Source organism: Salmo trutta, chromosome 3 (assembly GCF_901001165.1).
Source record: "Salmo trutta chromosome 3, fSalTru1.1, whole genome shotgun sequence".
NCBI classification, from domain to species: domain Eukaryota; kingdom Metazoa; phylum Chordata; class Actinopteri; order Salmoniformes; family Salmonidae; genus Salmo; species Salmo trutta.
The window spans coordinates 47212273-47239433 of NC_042959.1; the positions used below are offsets into that span (position 1 = coordinate 47212273).

General features: G+C 44.0%; 2 protein-coding genes across 2 annotated transcripts in view; both read right to left on the reverse strand.

The window, feature by feature from the left end:
- The window catches only part of LOC115176598 (forkhead box protein O6), a 39016-nt gene extending 23284 nt beyond the window's left edge, over positions 1–15732 (reverse strand). The window contains exon 1 of the mRNA XM_029736690.1: positions 14018–15732. Within this exon, the coding sequence (XP_029592550.1) occupies positions 14018–14518 (501 nt within the window). The 5' untranslated portion in view covers positions 14519–15732. The remainder of the gene's footprint in view (positions 1–14017) is intronic.
- An 8042-nt stretch (positions 15733–23774) lies between these two features.
- Positions 23775–27089, reverse strand: LOC115176609 (mediator of RNA polymerase II transcription subunit 18). Its single transcript, XM_029736714.1, has 3 exons — positions 26845–27089; positions 26459–26555; positions 23775–24653 (listed from the first exon to the last, which is right to left on the reverse strand). Exons 2-3 carry the CDS (start codon positions 26529–26531, stop codon positions 24100–24102), a joined length of 627 nt encoding a protein of 208 aa, XP_029592574.1. The 5' UTR covers positions 26532–26555; positions 26845–27089; the 3' UTR covers positions 23775–24099.
- Between the last annotated feature and the right edge of the window lie 72 nt (positions 27090–27161).

Below are 27161 nucleotides of genomic sequence, written 5' to 3' on the forward strand. Positions count from 1 at the left end.
CACTGTCTCTCATGTACACACACACACACACACTGATAGATGGATGGCCCAGATACACACACATGAACACGCACACACGCACGCACGCACACACGCACACACACACACACACACACAGACAGACAGCCTGACAGGCAGGTTGAGAGGGGTGGGACAGACGGGGACACGTCACCTCAAACTGGCCAAAGATGGGAGTGTCACCCACCCAGCCTCTACTCTCTCCCTCTCTCCCCTCCTTGCTCTTCCGCTTTCCTGACTCTCTCTCCCTCATCAATCGCTGCATACAGGAAGTTATGAAACATGACCACCTAGAACTTCTGCGCTCATTTGTTTGTTGTGGCTCTGAAAAGAAATATGTCTTCCAGTGTACAGGATCTCCATATGTAGACTGAAGAGAGAATCATAGTTTTTTTTAATGTAACATCCTTTTCTTACTTGATTTAAAAAAAAAAAATGTATAAAGTAACACCATCCTCATGTCAGCAAATGGTTGATTATCCATATGCAAATATGACAGGTCCACGGCCATTACACTGTGTTCTCAATGGGGATTCCACACCACACAGTCATCAAGAAGGACGAAAGACTGAACGGAAAACCATCAGTGAGTACATTACGTAAATGACGGTGTTGCGTTGCAGAAAACCTCGTTTCATCCCACTGTACAATGAATACCAAGATAGGTTTATCATAACAACGATAAAGACCGGAAAAAGCCTAAACGGAACTCACAGGGTCGAGTCGCCTTACATAAAACAATGTCAGCATTCTAAACATCATCACGCTGTAGGCCGTTATCACTAAATCAATCGTAACGATGCAATGACGTTCCACAAACGTCGCTAGAGAAATATAGAAATGCTCATCTGATCTGTAAGTTAAGTGTAAATAGAAGGTTTGTGACATTCCGTGCACAATAAGGGGAGGAGCAATACAGAAGGCAACATTGCTGTGGCCGTATGACGGCAGGAGGAGAGAGCTGGGGTGAACGCTGGAGGCAGAGAGTCAAACCTGGGTTCAAATACTATTCAAAATCATTTCAAATACTTTAGCTGGGGTTGATTGAGCTTGCCTGACACAATGGCACCAATGGAAGAGTAGCAAAATGGCAAAACCCCAAACATCGCCCATCTGGCACTCCAGACAGACTACCTCAAACTCTCTAAGTATTTGAACGATTTCAAAGTATTTAAACCCAGGTTTACTGAAGGCAGAGTGAATATGAGGGCTGTGCTAGGAGTCTACACACAGTGGGTCTGCTGCCTTGCCTGAGTGGAGCAGGCTGCCTGCAATTAAGGTGAAATCAGGGAGAAATCTGCACTGCCTTGATAATGAGCCTCGTCTGAATCATTAATGAGAAGCCGTTCCCCCGGGAACTAAACTCCCACTGAGCTCATCAGCCGCGCAGACGCATGTGAGCACTCTCTCTCTCTCTCACTCACACACACACACACACACACACACACACACACACACACACACACACACACACACACACACACACACACACACACACACACACACACTGTATATGAGTGAGCACACACACACACATACTGTATATGAGTGAGCGCACACACACACACACACACACACACACACACACACACACATACTGTATATGGGTGAGCACACACACACACACACACGCACGAGTGAGTACACACACATGCATGTAAGCGCACCCACACAGAGGTACACAGTATGTGCTCACATATACATAATACCACAGGAGGTTGGTGGCACCTTAATTGGGGAGGACGGGCTCGTGGTAATGGTTGGAGCGGAACAAGTGGAAAGATATCAAAACACATGGTTTCTATGTGTTTGCTGCCATTCCATTAGTGCAGTTCCAGCAATTATTAAGAGCCATCCTCCCTTCAGCAGCCATCTACTGCATAAAACACATTGACATGCACTCAAACAGACACACACGTACAGAGCCACACGCGTGTCCACCGACTCAAGCTCACCGACTCACTCATAGACAGACCAAGTTATTCCCCAAGCACCGACAACCTTTCATTGAACACGATAGCAATGTGTTATCAGCTGCTGCATGAGCCTTTGTGATTTATCCATGTAATGAAACGGGCTCTACAAATAAAATGTATTATTTTTCATGTTCAAGAAAGAACGGGAACCTATCCAAATGAATAGCTCCCAAACTAACCCACGCGCAAGTAAAAGGGCGCGTCCGTAAGCGTTTCACGGTAAAGTCTACACCAGTTGTATTCTGCGCACGTGACAAATTACATTTTGAATTGAATTCAGCCGAAGAGAGCTTGATGTGGAGCTTGAAATCGACTTGAAGGACATCGTTGCTAATATCTGAGTCACTCCCACTGAGACTCATCTCCTACAGACAAACATGGCTCCCAATGTACATACATTTTCTGAACCACATACAATGGAACTATAATCACAAAATAAACTGCAAAAAAAGTCAATTAGACAGGACTCTGTATATCAGTGCAATGAGTTGTCTTACCACCTTCACACACACGCACACATCTACATTCACCAAATCCTCCAAAAAACAAAGCCTTTTGGTGAGCGAACACAAGCCAAGTGGAAGGATAAATATTTGGTTTGAGATGAAAATAGAGCCTTAACCATGGGGATTGACCACATCCACATCCAGCTTTTATTGGGCACAATACAATACCACCGAAAGATCTAGCACTCTCAGTGTCTTTTTTGACTTGTTGTTTCGTTGGAATATAGGCCTAGTTGCGGATGCCTGCCTATAACTCATTGTGCACCCAGTCAGTTAGCTGGATGGTTGGATTATGATGTATACAGAGAGCAACACAAAAGCAGGCCTCCTCCCCCTCTTCCCTCTTTACTTCCCCATCCACTCCCCCTCCTTCTCCCTTTGGCACCCCCCCCCCCCCCCCCCCCCATCCAACCCTGGCAGGGTAGAGAGAAATGTAGAAAGAGATGTGCTTTCTCAGAGGATCCAACAACGCTGAGGACAGAACCCCCCCCCATCCTCCCTTCCTTCCCTTGATTGTGGACGTTCCAAACTCGTAAAGTGTCTCAGCACACCAAGTCACAAGCTGTAAAAGGCATCACCAAAAGCATTTGACTCTTACCAAACAATGCCACACCTCCCCAAAGAGCCAATCCACCCCAAGTCCAGCAAGTTTGAAACCAAAAAAAAACGACCACATCTACATTACTTTTCCCTCTCATCATTCCACCACCCCACCCCACGGGCCTCACCACCAAGAACATAGTGTTCTTCCATGGGTGGTGCTCCAAGGCACAGGCACAATGTGCGTGTTTGCGAGCATGTACGCATGCATGGAAGGAGCCAGCCCAGTCAGAGGGCGATGATGCGACGCTGCAGGAATGACGATCCACTTCGCCATATTTTGAAATGAGCAGAGTCCACGTCCTAAAGGCCTAGCCTCACTCACAACACTGCCTTTACAAACCTCTGCCTGAGAAAACTAGAGAAAAGGGGGTTTAGTGTGGTAAGTCTCAACATGGAAACCCTCCAAGTGAGTAACCCTATGTAGCTAGGGCTGCGTCCCAAATGGCACCCTATGCCCTACATAGTGTAGAACTTTTGATCAGAGCTCTATGGGACCTGGTCAAAAGTAGTGCACTTGATAGGGAATAGAGTGCCATTTCCAACATATTTTCGAATGATACAGCTGGAGAGGGGATGGCTGTAAGGAAACACATGCTGCTTATGGCACTCTGGGTAACTGGCAGAGGCAGGAGACTCCTAACGAGTAAGACATTTAACCTGAATTGGACCGTGCTAGGATAAACTTGAGGGGAGACGTAGAGAAGGAACGAGAGAACATATTGAAATTGGTCAATAAAGACAGACAGTGTGGTATTATAAGTGTGGTTATCTGCGAGATAGAGACAGATAGAGACATTGGGAATATAATTGTGTAATTTCAGAGGAAAACACTATTGTTTTTCACATTAATGCCTGTTTGGCATTTTGTGAATTTGAATGCTTTGGTAATTTGCATGTACATTCCATCACTTCACTTAGAACTGTGTGTGTGTTTGTGACACAGTTTGTCTTCAATATTCAACGTTTGTCCGGGGGGGATAAACGTCAAATTTCAATGGTTAATTTTAGGCATTAAGGGGACTCCCACGTGGCGCAGCGGTCTAAGGCACTGCATCGCAATGCTAGCTCCGTCACTACAGATCCTGGTTCGATACTGGGCTGTGTTGCAGCCGCCCACGACCGGGAGACCCATGATGCGGGGCACAATTGGCCCAGCGTCGTTCGGGTTAGAGGAGGGTTTGGCGCATGCACGCTGACACAGGGGCCAGGTGTACGGTGTTTCCCCCGACACATTGGTGCGGTTGGCTTCCGGGTTAAGCGAGCATTGTGTCAAGAAGCAGTGCGGTTCGGCATGGTCGTGTTTCGGAGGGCTCTCGACCTTCGCCTTTCCTGAGTCCGTACGGGAGTTGCAGAGATGGGACAAGACTGTAACTACTAATTAGATATCACAAAATAGGGAGAATATATTTTTTTGCCAATGATTCCGAATGGTTAAGGGAGGAGTTAAGGTTTGGGATAGTGTTAAAAATGAGTGCCTAGTAGGGTTGCAAAGGATCGGAAAATCTCTGGGGAATTTTGCTTAAATTCATCAAAAAAGTTAGCTTATAACAGTTAACATTTTTTGTGGGATACACATAAGGCAATTCTAGGTCTTGTTGCATATTTTGGATAAACTATCCCCAATTCAAAACCCTCTGCATGCACAGTGCATTCTTCCATCACATGTACAGCTGATTCTCAAGATCTCACACACACTAATGAGATGCTATTGAGCCCACACTTCTACACTGTCTGAGCCTAGGACTACATGCTTTCTGGTAAGTTTTGATTACAATACTGGGTGGGGTGAATATATTTTATTTGACATACATTATGTTTTGTTAACTAGTAATTAGTAGCCTACAGCAAAGTGTGTTTAAATAATTTCTATCTTGTTAACAATTTCTGCTAGTTAGTTTTTGCTACCATATGGGTTTTAGCTTGTTTGAGCCTGCTAACTGAGGAGTGTTAATCCACCTGTTTCCATACATATTTCATTTTAAAACATTTATCTTACAAAGGAGTTGTTTAATCTAACTGCTTAACTATTTATCTGTACATGGAATAGTAATAGGTTTTAATTTTTTTATAATCTTTACAGGAAAATGCCAGGGGCACTATCTGATGTGTGGAGACATTTCACTGCAGCTAATGTATAAGGAAAAGCTGTGTACATTTGCAAATACTGTGCCAAATCATATGTGAAGAATGCAACAAAGATGCTGAATCGTCTGGCCAAGTGCATAAAGTTCCCTCAGTGCTCACAACAAGCAACCTCTGACAAAAGTCCCTCTACTACTATTTGAGGTGAAAATTATGAATCAGACACGTTATCGATTGCAACAGCTCATGGTCCTCCTGAAATCAGAGGTTTTTTTGACTCAGGGGAGGAACATAGTCAGAGAAATGCTGATGAATGTCTTGCTCAAGCTGTGTATGCAACTGGTTCACCTCTGATGCTCACAGGTATTGGAAGAGATTTCTGAATGTTCTTTGACCAGCATACACGCCTCCAACCAGACATGCTTTATCTACTCATTTGCTGGATGCAGAGTTCAACAGAGTTCAAGTGAAGGTCAAGCCAATCATAGAGAAAGCAGACTGTATTGCAATAATCTCTGATGGGTGGTCGAATGTTTGTGGGCAAGGAATAATTATCTACACCATCTCCACCCCTCAACCAGTATTATATAAGAGCACAGACACAAGGGACAACAGACACACCGGTCTCTACATTGCAGATGAGCTGAAGGCAGTCATCAATGACCTTGGACCACAGAAGATATTTGCACTGGTGACAGACAATGCTGCGAACGTGAAGGCTGCTTGGTCCTACCCTCACATCACACCCATTGGCTGTGCTGCTCATGCATTGAATCTGCTCCTCAAGGACATCGTGGCACTGAAAACAATGGATACACTCTACAAGAGAATCAAGGAAATGGTTAGGTATGTGAAGGGTCCTCAAGTTATAGCAGCAATCTACCTCACCAAGCAAAGTGAGAAGAATAAGAGCACCACATTGAAGCTGCCCAGCAAAACCCGTTGGGGTGGTGTTGTTGTCATGTTTTACAGTCTCCTGGAGGGGAAGGAGACTCTCCAAAAAACGACCATATCAGTCTGCCGATATGGACAGTCCCATCAAGAGGATCCTCCTGGATGAAGTATTTTGGGAGAGAGTGGTAAGCAGTAGCCATTGCACGGATTGAGGGAGACAATTCCATCCTGTTTGATGTTCTGACTCTGCTTGCAGATGTAAGAGAAGAAATCCATACTACCCTGCCCACTTCACTGTTGCTTCAAGCAGAGGAAACTGCAGTTCTGAAATACATCAAAAAGCGTGAAGACATCTGCCTGAAGCCAATACACACCGCAGCGTACATGTTGGACCACAAGTATGCTGGCAAGAGCATCCTGTCTGGTACAGAGGTCAACAAGGCCTATGGTGTCATCACTACCGTGTCTCGCCACCTTGGCCTGGATGAGGGCAAGGTTCTTGGTGCCAATATATCTCATCAGCCACCTGGTGGAAGGGACTTTGTGGATCTGAGGCTCTTTCCCCTGTTGCCTCCATCATCCTCCAAATACCACCAACATCAGCCGCCTCAGAGTGCAACTGGTCCTTCTTTGGGAACACACACACCAAAGCACACAACAGGCTGACCAATACAAGGGTTGAAAAATTGGTGGCCATCAGGGAAAATGTGAGGCTTTTTGAGCCTGACAACGAGCCATCCTCAACAAGGTTGGAAAGTGACAGTGAAGATGAGGCCTCAGAGTCTGATATTCAAGAGGTGGACATTGAGGAGGTCCAGGGAGAAGACACAGAAGCCTGAGAGGAAGATAACCAAAGCTTTAGTTTCTAGACTATAATTTTACAGATGTATGTTGAAAACGTTTTTGGGAGATGCGATGGATCATTGGGGATCATTCAATATTCCCTTTCTTTTGTTGTTCAGTGAAATCATCCCATGTGAAGAGTCAACTCATTTAATTAAAGTTCAATTCGTAACTAAAACATTTTTTTATTTCTATTGGAAGGATTTAACAATTTGCAATTATGTCTACTTATGATAAGGTAAAAGGTTTATGTTTCTGTCTCCATATGATATGGTAAATATATGCAATGCAAAAAACATCTACATTTAAATGGAATTAATATTCATTTGCATATATTTCCGTTAATTCCCATATATTCCCGTTAATTCCCATATATTCCCGTTAATTCCCACAGAAAGTTTCCATCTCTGAATATTCCCCAAAATATTCCCCAACTCTAGTGCCTAGTACTGTGATTGAACACGCGACCCTCGGTGCTCGCCTACTTGATGGTAATAGCGCTCACCATTGCCCCTAGTGGACGGTTTTGAAAGCATCTCCCGACGTCATGGGGATCTGGACGAATGTCAAATATCGCCTTGGATCTGGAGTGACCTGGCTGGTGTGTGCATGCATGTACATAACAGAGAGCGTGTGCCAAGAGAGAGATACTGTATAAGGTTGTATCATCTGCGCTCTCATTGTGTGCGTCACTCTCTGTGTCTCTCTCAAATTACCCAATTCCACTGAGCCAAAAGAGAGGATAAAATATGAATCAGCTGAAGTCTAGGATGGTTTCCAGTCTTGCACCCTCAGACTACCCACCCTCAACACGGACGCACACACACAAACACACACACTCACGCGCACACACTCACACACAAACTCACACACACAATCAAGAGTTATCAGTCTCCTTTCCATGCTAAGCTTTTACACACAAAATCACATACATACCCTCTCACACACAGAGACAGCCATATCCCTCTTATTTCCCAACTTGTTTCTCTCCTTCTTCTGCTAAGGCCCGTGTGTACTGACAGTAAAATGAGTGTCTGTACATCTCTCCACAGACGTTGGCACACATGTCAATGTCACGTTTGTAGAAATCAATAACTAAACAGATATTATCCAATTGACTTCATCCCCTTTATGAGTAATGACTGTATCGTAACACTGTAATATGAACGTGTGATTGTCAGCGGACACCAGGGTCGTGTTCATTGGGGCAGGCAACGGAAAATGTTCTACAACGTTTTGCAACAGAAACCTAAAATGAGTCCCTCCCTGTTTCAGTCACTTTCGTTAATTTGATGCCTAATGAATACAACCCTGTCAATCCAAAATGTTAAATGAACAGCCCAAACTCAATCAGATGTCTTCGCTCTCCATCTTCTCCTCTCCCTCTCCTCCTGTCTCTTTCTATTTCCCCCTTTTCTTCTCTCCACTCTCTCTCTGATTTGGCTGATTTCTGTCAAGCTAGCTAGCGGTTGACCCTATGCCCTCTTGGTCCGCCTGTTACCTAAAGACACATTATAAATAACAGTCTGGCCACTTCAGATTAGAGCGTCTGACTGACGCACACGCTCCGACCTGGCTCGCGAGCCCTTGGCATCTGACTGCCTGCAGCGTGCTTACGCGCACACACACACACACACACAGACACACACACACACACACACACACCCTAAGTAGCACATAGAACAACACCCATTCAGAGACCCCCCCCCACACACACACACTCCCTTGAACTAAATGAAGTTAGTAGCCCCTGCAGGCATTACACACACAAGCACCGTTAAAACACACCGTTATGGACATTAGGAAGTCAGCGGCAAGGCTGCGCGCCATTCTCGGCAGTGACACGCTGTCACACCAATCAGAGGGGACACACATGTCTATAGAATGAGACAACCCCTCCCCCTGCAGCATCCCCCACAAAGACACACCGCCACCGCTCACTGTTGACCCTTTGTTGTGTGTATGTCCTGCGTGTGCTTGCCCTCATACGTGCGCGTGCGTGTGTTCGTTTCTATGCCCGTGTGTGTTTGCGTTACGCGCATGTGCGTGTGCGCGCGGCCAACACCACAAAAGCATCACAAAGCCCACGCACTACAGTAGCCTCCTCGAAGGACATGATTAGGTTCAGGCCAGGGCCTCAGATTCCAGCCTTCCTAGAAGTCAGAAGAGCAGGTATTTATAGTCAGCAGTTGGTTGTTGGCAGTACCCTCTAGGACCAAGAGGGAATCCAGTGTCCATTCCAGACCAAGAGAGAGAGAGAAACTGGAAGCTTAAAAGACTACCTGCTTTTGGACCAGATTAGAACTACTACACACAGACCTCTCTTCATAGCCGTCTGCCTGGGCCTCTCCGTTTAGCCTCCCCCTCCCCTCTCATCCTCCTCCGCAAACCATACCATTTCACTTCATTTCATCAGCTGGGCTTACCAATATTTTTGTCTTTTATCTTTTTTTCCTTCTCCCGCAAACAAAACAAATAACAAACTTGTTCCCACATCAAATGCTTTTCGCCTATTGATTGAAATGGGAATGTAGCGTATGATGCAAGCAGCCTTATCCAACTCTCACACTCGCGCGCACATTACGAATAATTAGGGGGCCTGATATGATTGTGTAAGTATGCGAATGAGTACGGGGAGGGCAGGGAGATAGCGTCAACAAACAACTGACTCATAATTTGGACTGTGCTGCGAGTCTGCGACAGTACTCACATCAACGCAGTTGGCCAACAACTGGACGTTAAACCTCTGCTCAGTCCATCATTTAAAGTGATTATTGACTATACCATACGTTTTTATTACCTACAAACGGCTGCTGTACGGACGATGGGGTTGTGTCGCATTAAACACCGTCTCCTCAGGCCTGAGTAGGCGAGTGCTCCCTCTAAGTGTATGTTTTCATTACCTACCGCGTCTCTCAATGAAACCAGGCCAGGGCTATTACGTCTTGCTTTAAAACAACTTTCCTAAACACCTTCATTACCTGGGATGGACCGCGCCTCTAGCCTCGCACCGTTCATAATAAACCTGGGTTCATAATAAACCTGGCCCTCAGACTTCCTCAATCTTCCAGGGAGTCAAAACCACCTAATTTGCCCGTTTCGTAACTGTCGGTCTCGCTGACTGGGTGACACTAGCGCTAAAGATAAAGCTGGGCTGTCACTTAGAGGTTAGAGTCTGTTAGCTATGTCAATACGTTACTATTCCCTCTGCTAAAATGTACTGGAATGCAGCCCTAGGACAAGTGAACTGGAACAAAGTTCCGTTGTTATCTGGTAAATATTGTATATCTAATAAGGTGAAAGAAGTATCATACAAACTCATTCATAGACTCTACCCTGTAAAGACCTTTATTATACAGATTTAAAATGGCTATTGATAACAAATGTGTATTTTGTGGTTGTGACCCAGAGACTCTTGACCATTTATTTTGGGACTGCTCTTATGTCAGAAGATTTTGGTGTGAGTTAGAAGATTATATTTTAAAAGAAACGACTATTAATGTTAATCTGAGGGACTCTGATATTAGGTTTTATTTTGATCCAAATGATATGGACCCTGGCTTAACTTTCATTGTTCATTTGTTTATCTTTCGTGGAAGATTCTTCATCCATAAAATGAAGAACAAACCCCTCTTCACATTATTTAAGATAAAATTGAAATATTATTTTGAAATGATCAGTAAATGTAAAAACAAAAAAGCAATACCCACCATAAAAGTATGTAACAAATTGAAAATGAATCTTGATATGTAGTACCCCTGTCTCTTAGGTTTATGTACTCTTGTTTATATATTTCCGTTTTTTTTGTATTTGTTGTGTATTTGTTGTGTTCATAATAAAAATAAAAAAAAGATTAAAAAAAAAAACTAAAAATAAAGAGTCTGTTAGCATGGTTAGCGTCTGTTAGCGGTGCCACTGCCGTCGAGGTACAGGGCAGGGATAACAAGGGCTAAGCCACCTGCAGACACACCTTAGCAGCGCTCACTTAAATGGGCTGGACTTAAGAGTTAAGAGTCAGTCAGGCGCTTGGTGATTAAGGCTAAGCAGACTAAAGGTCTGAAGTCGACATACTCCTCAACTCGTGACTACCTAGGTGCACCCTACTCCCTATACAGTGCACTGCTTTTGACCAGGGCGCCATTTGGGACAAGCCCACGGTCTCTTTTAGAACCAGACTTACAGCAGGTGTTTATGTGAAGACGACCGAACTCCACATGGGGAGACATACAGATCATAAAGACAAAGTCGCGTTGAAATGGAAAAGCAACACTTAAAAAATCCCCAGGCCTCCAAGAATTTCTCACATGTACACCAATAAAGTGTTTGTTTCATTACCATGAGCCTGGTTGTGAAAGACTAAACGGACGCTTGCCAAGCATGAAATACCTGGTAGGTGATGAACCGGCATGTGCGATTTTCACTCTTTTATGGGGTGGTATTAGTGTAGTTCTGAATACTCTGTCTACGTGTTCTGGTGTTGATTACTGGCTGTGGTCCTTTCAAAGCTGCTTTTTTTGGGGTCGTGTTCAAGGCTAGCTTTGTTGAACATTGCAATGTCATGAATAGAGCCCACATTATTGCTGATTCTACATGTCAGAGAGGCATGTTTGTTCTACGTAAGATCTGAGCGCTCCACGACGTTGTACCCTGCTTAACGCGCCCCTTGTGATACCCTGACCTAACCATGTCCAGTCACAATAAGTAGTGAGCAATCAAACTAGCCCTGATGATTTTCTCATATTTGGAGGATCTCACCGTTCAATTGTGAGGGTAAAACCATCACAACATAGCCTACATGCACAGTGGATGGGTTTTTATGTGTATTCTATTCATATACTGTCCATAATGGGGCGGCAGGTAGCCTAGTGGTTAGAGCGTTGGACTAGTCATTGAAAGTAAGAATTTGTTCTTAACTGACCTGCCTAGTTAAATAAAGGTTAAAAAAGTATAATAATAATATATCTATACACGCCATCATATACACTGAGTGTACAAAACATTAGGAACACCTTCCTGATATTGATTGCACCCTTTTTCTGCCCTCAGAACAGCCTCAATTCGTCAGGGCATGGACTCTACAAGGTGTCGAAAGTGTTCCACAGAGATGCTGGCCCATGTTGACTCCAATTCTTCCCACAGTTGTATGAAGTTGGCTGGATGTTATTTGGGTGGTGGATCATTCTTGATTACACACAGGAAACTGTTGAGTGTGAAAAACCCAGCAGCATTGCAGTTCTTGACACCCTCGGTGCTACCATAACTACTACCATACCCCGTTCAAAAGGCACTTAAATATTGTGTCTTGCCCATTCACCCTCTGAATGGCACACATACACAATCCATGTCTCAATTGTCTCAAGGCTTAAAAATCCTTCTTTAACCTGTCTCCTCCCGTTCATCTACAGGTGACATCAATGAGGGACCATAGCTTTCACCTGGATTCACCTGGTCTGTCTATGTCATGGAAAGAGCAAGTGTTCTTAATGTTTTGTAAACTCGGTGTATTTTCCGGACTCTGACATTGCTCGTCCTGATATTTCTTCTTTTTTTGGATTTGTATGTGTTTTTTTTAATATATTGTAAGGTATTACTTCACTGTCGGAGTTGGAAACACGAGCATTTGGCTGCGCCTGCAAAATATGTGTGCATGGCCAATAAAATGTGATTTGATACGATCACGCAGACAGAAAAAGTGACCATGACAGTAGCTTTCAAATCAGCCTCTGAGGAGGGAACCAACAGGAATGACTGACAGCGGAGAGGGGCGGGGATACTACAGTCAATCCCACTGCATCCACGGCAACGGTTCAAACTGCTGTGAATTTCACAAAGGTTCTAAAAGGGTTCTTCTGATCTACAGGGACGAAGGTTCTACATGGAACATTTTGGAACCTTTTTCATACAAAATGTTTCTTTGGAAACTTGTGTCTAGGAAAGAAAGGATTCCAGAAGTGTTCTTCGTTGGGTGAAAACGTTCTATCTGGAACCATAAAGGGTTCTTCTACAGGGACAAGTGTTGTGGTGTGGGTTTATAAACGCTCCCACCTGTGACCTCATCATGTCTCGCCCTCAAGATCTCCTCTCTGAGAGGTACGATATCAACAGCCACACTTGTGCCTCAAACGTTCCTTGTTACTTTGGGATTTTATGTTCTTAACATTAGCTTGTGTTAATGAAGAACAGCGATAGGAGTGAGACGGTATAATAATGAGGCTGATACAGTAAAATGGGCAGACATCCAGGAGAGGCTGCTCTAGGCTGCTGGCGAGACAAGTGGTAGTCTGTGTGTGTGTGTGTGTGTGTGTGTGTGTGTGTGTGTGTGTGTGCGTGCGTGTCTGGAGAAAAGCCCCTTTTGAATAGCCTACCCCCTGGGCACAGACGTCAATTCAACGTCAATTCCATGTTGGTTCTATGTAATTTAATTGAAATGACATGGAAACAACATTGATTCAACCAAGTGCCCAGTGGGTATTTACACTATTGACAGCTGACCAGTTACAACTACATGTGTCTCTCAAAGTGACACCTTAAAAAGAGAGTATACAGTAGGTGTACAACAAATATTTGAAGTGAAAATGGATTTTTATTGGCTATATGCCTCTGTCTAGGGCCTATTTCTCTGTCTCACACACATAGAGATAGTGTGAGAGAGAAAAAAAGGAGAGAGAGAGAGAGAGAGAGGAGAGAAACCAAAAGGAACCAATATAAAAATGCAAGCCATGTGTGCATTTTCATGATCATAGGCTTTGGAATGGGGGCGGATACGCATTTACTGTATACATGTAGCCAAACCAAAGATGGATTTATAAAGGTATGCACAGTGATTTTCCAACCTCTACCCAGCTCCAGTCCATTTTGCTGTCAATGGTAGGCTACAGTAATTTATTGATCAGTGCCATTGACGAGAGGGATAATTGCATGGCACCATTCATGCGTAACGACTCTAAAGTGTGACATGTGGCAATGTAATATACACTATATGTGCAATAATGTAGCCTATAGCCCAGGAATAGCCTACCCAATGTTGTCTTGACTGAGACTTCTGGTGTGTTTAATATCGACATAAAGTATTTTATATTATAAAAATGCGCTTACCTTCCATCCAGCTGAACTATTACTGTCGCCCTTATCCTTGAAATAGGGAACATAGCGGACCATCCAATCATAGACCTGTGAAAGCGTGAGTCTTTTTTCAGGGGTGCTTTCAATGGCTCGTGTGATAAGGTCCGCGTACGACTGGTTACCCCATGCGTTCCGCCGCGAGGATTTGGCTTTGCGCAATTGTCCAGTCACATCATGTGCCGCGCTGGCCAAGCATGGGTGCGTCGCCCGGATGGGAGCCGGGGCGACTGCTGGATGCTTCAGCTCCGTCGGAGTGCCACCCATTCTCCCCGCTCTGCAAGCTGAAACGGCTAGAATGTCATCTGGTTCCACCTTGATGGTGGTCAGTGGAAGACCCCCATTGACCTCCTGTACTTCGGGGAAATCCTCCGGACAAGGCAGTGGCCAAGTGCACGAGCGAGGCCGGCTTTGCGGCTCGAAATCCGAATCGATATCAACCTGATGAGCCAATTCGTCGTCCTCCATCATCAACATTTATCCTGTTGTGAAGGAATAACCGGGGTTGGAAAGAAATACAATACCTCCGCAATTCCCGTATTGTCTCCAATACTAGGCCTACTTCAAGCCGAAATCCGTCTCGTGACGTGATATTACAGTCTAATTCAATAAAGTAACGATCAAATCTCAGAGAAGCCGGCTGCTGTGGAGATGGATGATTTTTGAATGGCTCGTCTGCAGTAGGCTATCACCGACCCGCATGTAACGATAAGAGTAGCAATAATAGTAACAATAATCGTTCTCCCATTTTACCTGAAATAAAACATGTTAAATTGGGGAAATTATGAATTGCCTACATCTCCAGCAGATCGAGTCAATCCAAATGCATGACAATGTCCGTTAATCCGGCTGCAGCAACAGATGATATCTCATATAACGAGAATAGAGATGAAGAGAGCCGTCGAAAGAATCCGACAAAACATAGACAAGAATAATTTTCAATCAACAGGATTGTGCAGACAGCACAGACAAGCGACGATGTGTGATTATCGTAAATTATTAAATATTCCAGTCTTCACGGAATAGGCTGGCAAATGCAAGTCCATTCACAGACACACACAAACGATTCCGAATTCAATTGCAATGATACTTTTTTAAAAATCGGGTCGCGTGTCTCTTTTTAAAAAGCGACACACTTCCAGACATTGCACAGTCCAGCATCAGTCTGTTCTTGTCCACTTGATAAATAATTTTATCACACGTCTTGCTCGCCTCTAGTATTTCTAACATGTAGTCTATCTCCAATCTCCTTTTCTTACTCTCAGATCACCTCACATGTCCTCATTTAATAAAACTCGTTTCGTAAATGTGAACTGATGACGCGCTGACGCTGTGGTGTGGAATAGATGCTCCCATTGGATGGCGCGCACATTGCTCCCAGAACATGTTTAGAACACCCCGGCCCGAACTCTCTCACATATCATATCAACCCCATCATAATGTTGTTGCAACGTGAAAATGTTGCAACATGAAAAATATGCATAATGTTCTTAATCTCTGGAAAAGCGCCTGCTGCGCGTTTTAATGCGACATTTGGTCTCCAGATTCCAATTAGCCTAACTTTCACTCTTAAAAGAATTTGGTGAAGATATACTCTCTTAATGTCCTTATGATCTGTCTTGGAGAATCAGTTGATAATCTCCTTTTGGCGGCACCGTGTCCAAAAAGACCCACTGATGCGCAAAGCGTCTCTGGTGGTGCACCAGAACAGCGGGAGTGTAGTTTTCTACCACAATTAGATAGATTTAGTTCAGATTAACAGAGATTAGGTAACCCCAGATTCTAATCCGATATGAGTGAGGAAAAAAATAAAATAGCTACATGCTGTTCAATTATCTCTGCTCTGTTCCCTCCATCACCGGAAAAAAATGTAGGCGTAGCACATCATTTTCTAAAATCGCTTTTGCCAAGCTTCGATGCGTTACAGCAGCCTGTTTCTTTCTACACTGCAGACATGGCTGTTGAAGATGTCAGACTCCCGGTGGCAGCCCCTGTTTGACCCGTGTGTGTAACTACCAGATTGCTACATTGACCGAGGGGATTCCGCCCACTGTATGGCGCCGCCTCCTCATGTGTCAAAATTGACAGCTGGGCGGGCGCATTGCTCAGGTGCTTAGACGCGATTGGCTACAGCAGTTCAGACCACGTTGTCCATTGGCTGATTATATTGCAGAAGGGGTTAATTCAGATGAATAATGTAATCAATGTAGTGTCCTTTATTTTGACTGAGAATTTATAATTTTATTGGTGGTCAGTCTGCATCACATATTTGTCATTGACAGTAATAGTCAAGGGTGAACAAAAGCAAAGAGTCGTCACAGACGGGGAATTTAGACACCGTGTTATTCACTCCCATTGTCTAACTCAAAACATATGGGTCAGTGGTTTTTGAAAAACAGACACTAGCCCTATAAACTACATAAAACTAGAAAAGTAAAAATAGACATAGGGGGCTGCCTAACCCATATCGCATTTTTTAACCACACAGGAATGGAAAACATATACCCAAACGCTGCGCTACATATCTGACCCTTACTGTACTTTTCACCAAATAAATAAAACTTGCTTTACAATCCTATTACACAGTTATTACACACATGGACACATCTAATTTACTGTACATGGGTTGCTCATTAATACAGTGTTCAAAAGAATACCGGATAGATTCAGGATTAGGGCAGTGACTTTTAAGTATTTGTTTTTAAATGTTTTTCATTCGTGAGGAATAAAATGTAATCTTCTATCTTGAAATTGTTTGGGGTGGACCTGCATGTTGGCTTGCTGCCCATTGTCTAGTGAAGTAACCAAGCCAGGATCAGGTGAGTAGTTGGGCAATTTCGTGGCCATTACGGAATGTCTGCACGCACCAGTTATGAGATAGGTAGGCCTACACTACCAACCCACAGTCATTGCCACACACACACACACACACACACACACACACACACACACACACACACACACACACACACACACACACCTGTGAATTACTTCACATTGCATTATTTGTTCTGCAAAAGGGGTTGTCAATGTTCTACATTATTTGACCCATGGTTGAAGTTTTTGGCAGAAGCTTTTGTTCTGAGGACAATACTAGATGGTGGATCAAATAGCATTGTTTACTTGAGGGACTGACAGCACACACAAAAAACAATGCACACTCACATATTCCTTGAGTGATATAAGTGGCCACAAAGATTCCAAACCTCAAAAACATCTATTAAAAGAACAAGCTGAGATTGTCTACCATGTCCCCACCCATTACACCTACTACAGTAAGTGCATTTAAAGTTGCACAATATGACTACAAAATGCAGTAAAGTCACAGTTGTGAAATTGTACATGTCAAATTCAGCACGTGTGAGTTGGAAGAATGTGACATAGAGTGTCATGGTATGACCATGGTATGACCGATAAATATATCGCTTGAGAAACCCTTCACAGAACAATGCAAACTGGTTCTAACCAGAATAGAAAGATGAGTGGGAGACCCCGGTGCACAACTGAGCAAGAGGAGAAGTACATTAGAGTATCTAGTTTGAGAAACAGACGCCTCACAAGTCCTCAACTGGCAGCTTCATTAAATAGTACCCCGCAAAACACCAGTCTCAACGTCAACAGTGAAGAGGCGACTCAGGGATGCTGGCCTTTCTAGGCAGAGTTCCTCTGTCCAGTGTTCTTTTGCCCATCTGAATATTTTCTTTTTAGTGGTCAGTCTGAGATATGGCTTTTCTTTGCAACTCTGTCTAGAAGGCCAGCATCCCAGAGTCGCCTCTTCAATGTTGAAGTTGAGACTGGTGTTTTGCGGGTACTTTAATGAAGCTGCCAGTTGAGGACTTGTGAGTCGTCTGTTTTTCAAACTAGACACTAATGTACTTGTCCTCTTGCTCAAGTGTGCACTGGGGCCTCCCACTCCTCTTTCTATTCTGGTTAGAGCCAGTTTGCGCTGTTCTGTGAAGGGAGTAGTACACAGCGTTGTACGAGATCTTCAGTTTCTTGGCAATTTCTCGCATGGAATAGCCTTCATTTCTCAGAACAAGAATAGACTGACGAGTTTCAGAATAAAGTTTCTGTCTATTTTGAGCCTGTAATCAAACCCACAACTGCTCCAGATACTCAACTAGTCTAAAGAAAGCCAGTTTTATTGCTTCTTTAATCAAGACAACCGTTTTCAGCTGTGCTAACATAATTGCAAAAGGGTTTTCTAATGATCAATTAGCCTTTTAAAATGCCAAACTTGGATTAGCTAACACAACATGCCATTGGAACACAGGAGTGATGGTTGCTGATAATGGGCCTCTGTACTCCTATGTATTCCATAAACAAGCAGCCGTTTCCAGCTACAATAGTCATTTAAAACATTAACAATGTCTACACTGTAATTCTGATCAATTTCATGTTATTTTCATGGACAAAAAAATGTGCTTTTCTTTCAAAAACAAGGACATTTCTAAGCAACCCCAAACGTTTTAACGGTTGTATACTTCCATAAATATTTTTGAACTGGTACTGGTCTACCTTCAGACGAGTCTTATGGGGGTCCTAGAGAAAATCAACCAACGTGTTTGTGAGAGTCTCACCTTTCCATAGAGGGGTAATATTAGTGTTTAGGCCAAACCGTTCGGACGCTACAGATGTTTTTGTGAGAAGACCGATTTTCAGGATGTCTCCTGGTCTGACAAATACCACACTAGCTCTGCCACCTTTCACAGCAGATGATGAAGGCCGACATCAACGGATGTGGTTGATTGACATGCAGCCCATGCAAAAAAAAAAGATACTGTATCTCTTGCTTAACAGACAGATTTTTATTACTATGCTAGTTAGATTTTTGAGGGGCGCTCTTCACACTCTTCACAGAAACTGAAAAGTTACAATTTCCAAGCTATGGAGTTTCGGCCAGCATTGCATAACATGTATCACAACAAGAACTCCTACTGAGACAGAGAACAAATAAAAATAAAAAAACTAATCAGAGGTGATGAGAGACAGTGGACCCAATCCATAGGCTTGGAAGTGGACCACACCTCAGGAGGGAGAAGAGGGGAGGCGAGGAAGAGGTGGAGAGACAGAGGGAGGCCCTGTCACTGTCAGGAGACGTAGCCTAGCGCCGAGAGTGTGTGTACGGCCCGTCCAGGCAGGCAGGCTGCTTTACACTGGTCCCCATACCAGACATTCCGAGGCAGGAGGGCTGGCTTCAGGCACTCTCTGTGGCTGGTCTTAGAAAAGCCCTTCACCACAGCGAACCACTTCAGCCACAAGCGATGCAGCCGCAGGCTGGGCTGAGAGCTGCTTCACAACAGCACAAGGCAAGCGTTGTGCCTGTAAATTGGCACACCGAAAAAGCACTCAGTGGAATTTCATTCACCTACAAAAAATCAAAATAAAGGGTTCCCTCCCACTTCCCCACAGCCAAGACCCACCCATCATTCCCCTCCCACCTCCAGTAACCTCACAACTGTACTTAAGTAGGCCATGTACCCGTGTTGCTCTGGTGGTACTGGGATGAGTGAAAGACTGGAAGTTGGAGGAGCCACAAGGAGGCCCTGGGGAAACCAATGTCCGTCCTGGGAAAACGCCTCCCTCCTCTTCAGTCACAGTTCGCCTCCCTCACCAAGCATATGGGCTCCCAATGACACAGGAAGGAGAGAGGCTCCTTTCCAATTATCAAGAATGTTCCTGAGTAGGCAAGTCTGGATTTCACCCCCTCCGTGGCACCGGCCCAACTTGGGCTGACTTAAATACTTCCTGCCCTGGGCAAAGAGTCAGGCTTATCGTGGCATAGATCTTGGCACGGGCCCTACCTGGTATGAACACAATGTTCAGAGGCACAAAGATGAGTGGATCCAAGAGGCTATAATTACGACGGAATGCAGCGGAATGGAAAGGAGAGGGGAAAAAAAGTGGTGCGCAGGTAATAGTTTCTTTCCTCTGTTGTTTCGAGGGCTCTGACAGTGAGAGGTTTAACTAATACGATACTGGCCCGCTTAATCCTATTTACAAGTTAAACAATGTCTGGATGATAAAAATCTCCTTGACGATTCTCCTGTACTAGGCTGTTTCTTTGAGTGGCAGAAGATGGTAAGGTGGCATAGATGTGTGTTCTGGTTGTCAAATACATGAACATGACATTAGGGAAAACACATTGATTTCACACTTATTAGAGCCACGGAGGGTGAGATGAGGAGTGGGAAGGTCAGGGTAATGTCCATGCCCCTCTACAATGGGCATAATAAGTACATTATCTGCAAGTACATTATCCTGACAATCCTCAATTAATACGATTCATATTTCTTAAAAGGCGTAGTCCATAAAAGGGGTAGTCCAACCTTCTGCTGAGCCATAGATCGCTATACGCTTTACTACTGACGGCACATGATGAACATTACTATTGACTGTGTGCAACCCAAGAGGTCATGTTACTGCTTTTATCTCATTGTTTAAATCTGTTTTTTAGGAGGAACTCTGATCTCTATTTTCTAAGAAACTGAGGCAGCATCGCTTGGCCTCTGCCTCTGGCAGTGAGTTAAATCACTCACTCGCACAAGAAGCAGCCATTGGTTGGCTGGATCCACAATGGCTGAGAGGGCCCGATGCCAAGCAGCTGATTAGCCTGGCTGGGTTCCCCAGGCAGAACGCGGAGGAAAGGTACCCAGGGCGGGGGGGGCTCATGACCAGAGATCAGGCTACTAAACACAAGTTTAAGTGGAATAAAGCCAGCAGAATGTTGTGTATGATGGGCTGGACATAAACAGCCCTGGGCAAGAGGCATCTGCTTCTTTAATATATAATTCACTTTACAGGCAGCAAGAAACATCAGACTCAGTCCTTAGGGCCATGAGTCTGGTTTTGGTTGTTGGTCAAAGCGGTGAGAAGGGCTATGTCTCTCTTGTACTTTCATTGATAAATCAGCCACCATGGAATTCTGTGCACAGAAAAGGGCTGTATTTGAATAATTACAAGCAGACTTAATGGAAATGGGACAGACATGTTGTAAGGCAGGCCGGAAGTGAGGGCAGGTGAGCCCATGTTGAAATAAAGTAGTCCTCTCTTTACCAATGAGCAGGACCTCGCCAACCAAAGCCATGCAGAGTGGTCAATAGCTGGCACAACCACAAAATTATAAGATCAGATTTGAAACCCAACCTTAACCACACTGCTAGTAACCCTAATGCCTGACCTTAAATTCATTTTTACGAGACAATTTAGACTTTGCAGCTGGCCCATCTAGCCGAAATCGCTCAGTTCTGATTCATGACAATAAACGTCAAACTGTTCACCAACCCTGACATGCTAGTAAGTCAAGGAGAGATAGCCACTTGCTTCCCAGCCCCTCCTTTCAGACACAGTCGCCTCTTAACACACCAGGGTCACTGAGCAGTATCCCTGCTCAGTCGAAGCAGGGATACTGCGAGATTTCACAATGTAGGTCATTATTCTACTTACCTACTTTTCCATTATCTGTCTCAATGGCACTGCCCGTGCGCTCACAGACACCCTAGTGGGACAGATACAACTTTGCAATCTCTATACAACAACGGAGAATGAATAAGGAAGTGGATAGAATCTTATTTCTTATGTTCAGTAATAGTAACACATTTATAAAATATCGATGACGACAGTATGTTTAGCTTTGTAAGATTATACATGACCAACCACCCAGCTTTGGAGTAGTTAGAATGTCTATTTCCCTAAAGCTGGCTACTGTACCGGGAGACTTACAGCAATTGTCCTAAGCTAATGATATGCAAACTGCACGCAGAGATTGAAAAAGGTATCCATTAGTTCGTCTGACTATGGGTAAGTATGAAAACAAAATCTCGCAGTATCCCTTTGAGCATTGGGCATGATGTGCACTTGCAGCTACAGTGCATTCGGTATTTTTTGACCCCTTGACTTTTTGTACAATTTGTTATATTATAGCCTCATTTTAAAATTTATTAAATTGCCCCCCCCCCATCAACGTACACACACAATACCCCATAATGACAAAGCAAAACAATTCTGGTACATACAGAACCAAAAGCTTGGACACAACTACTCATTCAAGGGTTTTCTTTATTTTTACTATTTTCTACATTGTACAACACTATGAAATAACAGTTATGGAATCATGTAGGAAGCAAAAAAGTGTTAAACAAATCAAAATACATCCCCACAGCAAGATGCTGCCACCACCATGCTTCACCGAAGCGATGGTGCCAGGTTTCCTCCAGACATGACGCTTGGCATTCAGGCCAAAGAGTTCAATCTTGGCTTCATCAGACAAGAGAATCTGTTTTTTCATGGTCTGAGAGTCCTTTAGGTGCCTTTTGGCAAACTCCAAGCGGTCAGTCATGTGCCTTTTACTGAGGAGTGGCTTCCATCTGACCACTCTACCATAAAGGCCTGATTGGTGGAGTGCTGCAGAGATGGGAGTACCTTCCAGAAGGACAACCATCTCCACAGAGAAGCTCTGATTTTTTTCTCTGACATGCACTGTCAACTGTGGGACCTTATATAGACAGGTGTGTGCCTTTCCAAATCATGTCCAATCAATTGAATTTACCACAAGTGCTCTAATCAAGTTGAAGAAACGTCTCAAGGATGATCAATGGAAACAGGATGCACCTGAGCTCAATTTCAAGTCTCATAGCAAAGGGTCTGAAAACTTATGTAAACAATATGTTTTTTTATTTTTAATAAATGTGAAAACATTTTTAAAAACCTGTTTTCACTTTGTCATTCTGGGGTATTGTGTGTAGATTGAGGAAAAAATGCATTTAATCAATTTTAGAATAAGGCTGTAACGTAACAAAATGTGGAAATAGTGAAGGGGTCTGAATACTTTCCGAATGCACTGTATATGGGAGGGCATCAGAGGAAAACTGATCTCAAGCCAAGAATGGACATGATGACACAATGGAGACAAGACCATTTTGAAATTATGACTGTAGATTAAACAACCTGAGGCCTCAAGTCTTGTACTTATTAGAGCCTCCCTCCGCGCAGGTTGCCATTGATGTACTAATGGGTTAAGAGAAATGAGAGGGGAAGGGAAATCCATGCTTTTGTGAGAGGAAGAAAGGAAAAGCTTTCACAGGTATGTATATCATTAAGCAATTGAAAAAGCTAATTAGAGTTGTGGGATGAGATGTGCAGATCTCGTGGCTAATTATTACCATGGCAACCACGGCTCATGTGTAGATGATCCGAGGTGCAGATATACCTGGCTCTAACCAGAAAGGCTGTTTTTACAAATAGAGTAGGAGAGCTCCCTAGTGGTAAACAATGAAAATGGCACCTGCCAACAGGGTCATATTTAGAAGACAAACATTGGGGAATGTTGCAGATAGAAATGTTATTAATAGAGCTGGAATGATGGGGCGGCAGGTATGGGCGTTGGGCCAGTAACCGAAAGGTCGCTGGTTTGATTCCCCGAGCCAGTGGAAAATCTGTCGATGTGTCCTTAAGCAAGGCATGCCCAATTGCACCTGTAAGTCGCTCTGGATAAGAGCGTCTGCTAAACGACTTAAATGTAATGATACATTAATCTACATGTCAGAATATGTAGATTAGAACAAACTGGCCTGTCTGAACATTCCACAATGTTATGTCCTGCTACACACGCACCTGTTGAGTTGAGAAAAATTATTTTTTATAAACACTATAGCTCTGTGCATTTCTTCAGACATCTCTAAGACAGAACAAAGCACTATCAGCATCACACAAAACGTATGTTCTAAGAGTTCGGCACTGTGAATAGGAACATTGTTATTTATTGACTCATTCAAAGCCTCATTTGTCACATCGTCCATGTTGGCTATGTCATAAATCTCCTGTGAAGTCCTTGTCAAACACCACTAACATCCAAATGACAGATGGTCCTTCTCCAAATGTACGAGACACGCATCAAGATTGTGAGATCTAGAGTTCATTCACAGACACAAAGGACTGTGGGAAAGCGCTTTCTCATAGGAATCATACAAAACTAAGTCCCATGTAAAAAACATTTTTGTTAATAAAAACTACACTTTGTCCATGACAGCCAACAGAGGCTCATCATAAAACACTCCTTCTTACATGTGTCTCTTGGGGTCAATCTTCTCCAGGTGAACCAGGGGCTTGAGCTGCTCAGCGAAGCTGCGCATGTCCTCTGACATGGTATCCTGGCCCGCGGGGGCCAACACACTGAGCTCCACCAGGTAGGAGAGTGACAGCGGCTCAGTGTTCTCTGTATTCCCGGGGACCAGGATACGAGACAGTTTACTCACCACCACTTTGAGCACGCCTTTGCGGAAAATGTGGCCCTTGGCTACGAACTCGTGGTCCATGCGGAAGCCCATTTCATTGAGGAAGTCGGGCAGGCTGTGCGAGGCGGCCACATCCACACAGTTGCGAACCAGCACGTGGCGGGACTTGTCACCCACCTCCGGCTGGCCCAGGTAGCGCAGGTGCCAGGGCACTGTGGGGTGGGAGAGGGAGCGGCGGGCTCGCAACAGGAACGGGTTGCCCTGCTGGCCCTTCAGCAGGTAGACCAGCTCATGGTCGGCAAACGTCTCGGGTTCCATGTTGTCACAAAGGCCCCGGAGGCGGTGCAATAGGCTTTCGAGGGCCTGGTCCAAGACGCTGCCTGAGTGTGGTGACATGACAGAACAGTGTAAGCAATGTTATATTAACAAGTGTAGCTTGAATCAGTGCAACTTGCCATGTGGACTTTTTAAGAGTGAATTGAAATGCTAATTCAAAAATGTATAAGGCCTCAATGAAAATAGACAGCAATTTTCAATTATTGAATCGCAACTAACTGATACGGAGTGGACCAAGCCACAGCACAGGGGCTGGTATGGGTTCTTCAGCTGAACATGCAGTGCATTCGTAAAGTATTCAGACCCCTTGACTTTATCCAGATTTTGTTACGTTACAGCCTTATTCTAAAATTAATACAATACATTTTTTCCCCTCAATCTACACACAATACCCTATAATGACAAAGCAAAAACAGGTTTATACAAATAAAAAACAGAAATACTTTATTTACATAAGTATTCAGACCCTTTGCTATGAGACTTCAAATTGACCTCAGGTGCATCCTGTTTCCATTGATCATATTTGAGATATTTCTACAACTTGATTGGAGTCCACCTGTGGTAAATTCAATTGATTGGACATGATTTGGAAAGACACACACCTGTCTATATAAGGTCCCACAGTTGACAGTGCATGGCAGAGCAAAAACCAAGCCATGAGGTTGAAGGAATTGTCCGTAGAGCTCCGAGACAGGATTGTGTCGAGGCACAGATCTGGGGAAGAGTACAAAAAAAAATCTGCACCATTGAAGGTCCCCAAGAACACAGTAGCCTCCATCATTCTTAAAAATTGAAGAAGTTTGGAACCACCAAGACTTCCTAGAGCTGGGCAATCGGGGGAGAAGGTCCTTGGTCACTCTGACACAGCTCCAGAGTTCCTCTGTGGAGATGGGAGAACCCGCTTGGTATTTGCCAAAAGGCACCTAAAGGACTCAGACCATGAGAAACAAGATTCTCTGGTCTGATGAAACCAAGATTGAACTCTTTGGCCTGAATGCCAAGCATCACGTCTGGAAGAAACCTTGCATCATCCCTACGGGAAAGCATGGTGGTGGCAGCATCATGCTGTGGGGATGTTTTTCAGCAGCAGGGGCTGGGAGACTTGTCAGGGTCGAGGGAAAGATGAACGGAGCAAAGTACAAAGAGATCCTTGATGAAAACCTGCTCCAGAGCACTCAGTACCTAAGACTGGGGCAAAAGTTCACCTTCCAACAGGACAACGACCCTAAGCATACAGCCAAGACAATGCAGGAGTGGCTTCGGGACAAGTCTCCCTAATGTCCTTGAGTGGCCCAGCCAGAGCCCGGACTTGAACCCGATCGAACATCTCTGGAGAGACCTGAAAATAGCTGTGCAGCGATGCTCCTCATCCAACCTGACAGAGCTTTATAGGATTTGCAGAGAAGAATGGGAGAAACTCCCCAAATACCAGTGTGGCAAAATTGTAAAGTCATACCCAGGAAGACAAGGGGCTTGAGCTGTAATCACAGCCAAAGGTGCTTCAACAAAGCACTGGGTAAAGGGTCTGAATGCTTATGTAAATGTAATATTTTATTTATCTTTACATTCGCAAAACCTATTTTTTTTGGTCATTATGTGGTATTGTGTGTAGATTGATGAGGGGAAAAAACTATTTAATACATTTTATAATAAGGCTATAACGTAACAAAATGTGGAAAAAGTGAAGGGGTCTGAATACTTTCCGAATGCACTGTATTTACATTGAATATGATCTGGATATATTTTTCACGACCCCTACAAGATACCCAACCACACTTCAGACACAGAACACCAAATAGGTACGCCTGCCCTACTGGAGACGTTTGAATCTCGACCGAGGTAAACTCACCTTGCAGCAGGTACTCCATCATGTTAATTGTGCCCCCCGTGATGGGCAGCACTGAGACTGGTGGGGCCTCCATCACTCGTCAGTGTCAGACAGGTCGCTAGAGCAATGGGAAAAATTAAAACACCTCAATCAATTCGTATTACATAGACTAACGTTATGACTATAAACATAATTTCTTAATGATTGCATCTCTAACCTAGCCATCTTTCCTGACTGGCTAAGCTATCAGGCTAGTTAGAGCTAGTTTAGACAGTATCTTATTTCATTCAAACAAATAGTTAGCTAGCCAGTTAGCTAGCTAGCCAAATAAGCTACATAAAGAAATTAAACAAGTCACCGATAAGAAAATGTCACTGAGAAATAAGGCAAAAATGCACTTAACTTACCTTATGTTTGGCGGCTTGGACTGCCGAGTATCAAGCTAACTTGCAACCTAGCTAACGTTAGCTCATAGTTACATTGAAACTAGCTAGCTACGTTGCTAGGCAGGTACAAATTAACGTTTTCAACTTTCACAGTGACAGATTGGCTAGAGTTGAGCCCGTGTGATGGGGGAGGAATAGCTACCTAGCTATCATACTTCTCACCCAGATCCGCGTATGCTCATTGTGCAACGGTTTGCAGCAAGGGGCATTCAAGAACGGAAACGTTGTAGAGTTCTGAAAGTAACTCAGCGGCTCGATGAGTTCAAAATGTCACATTT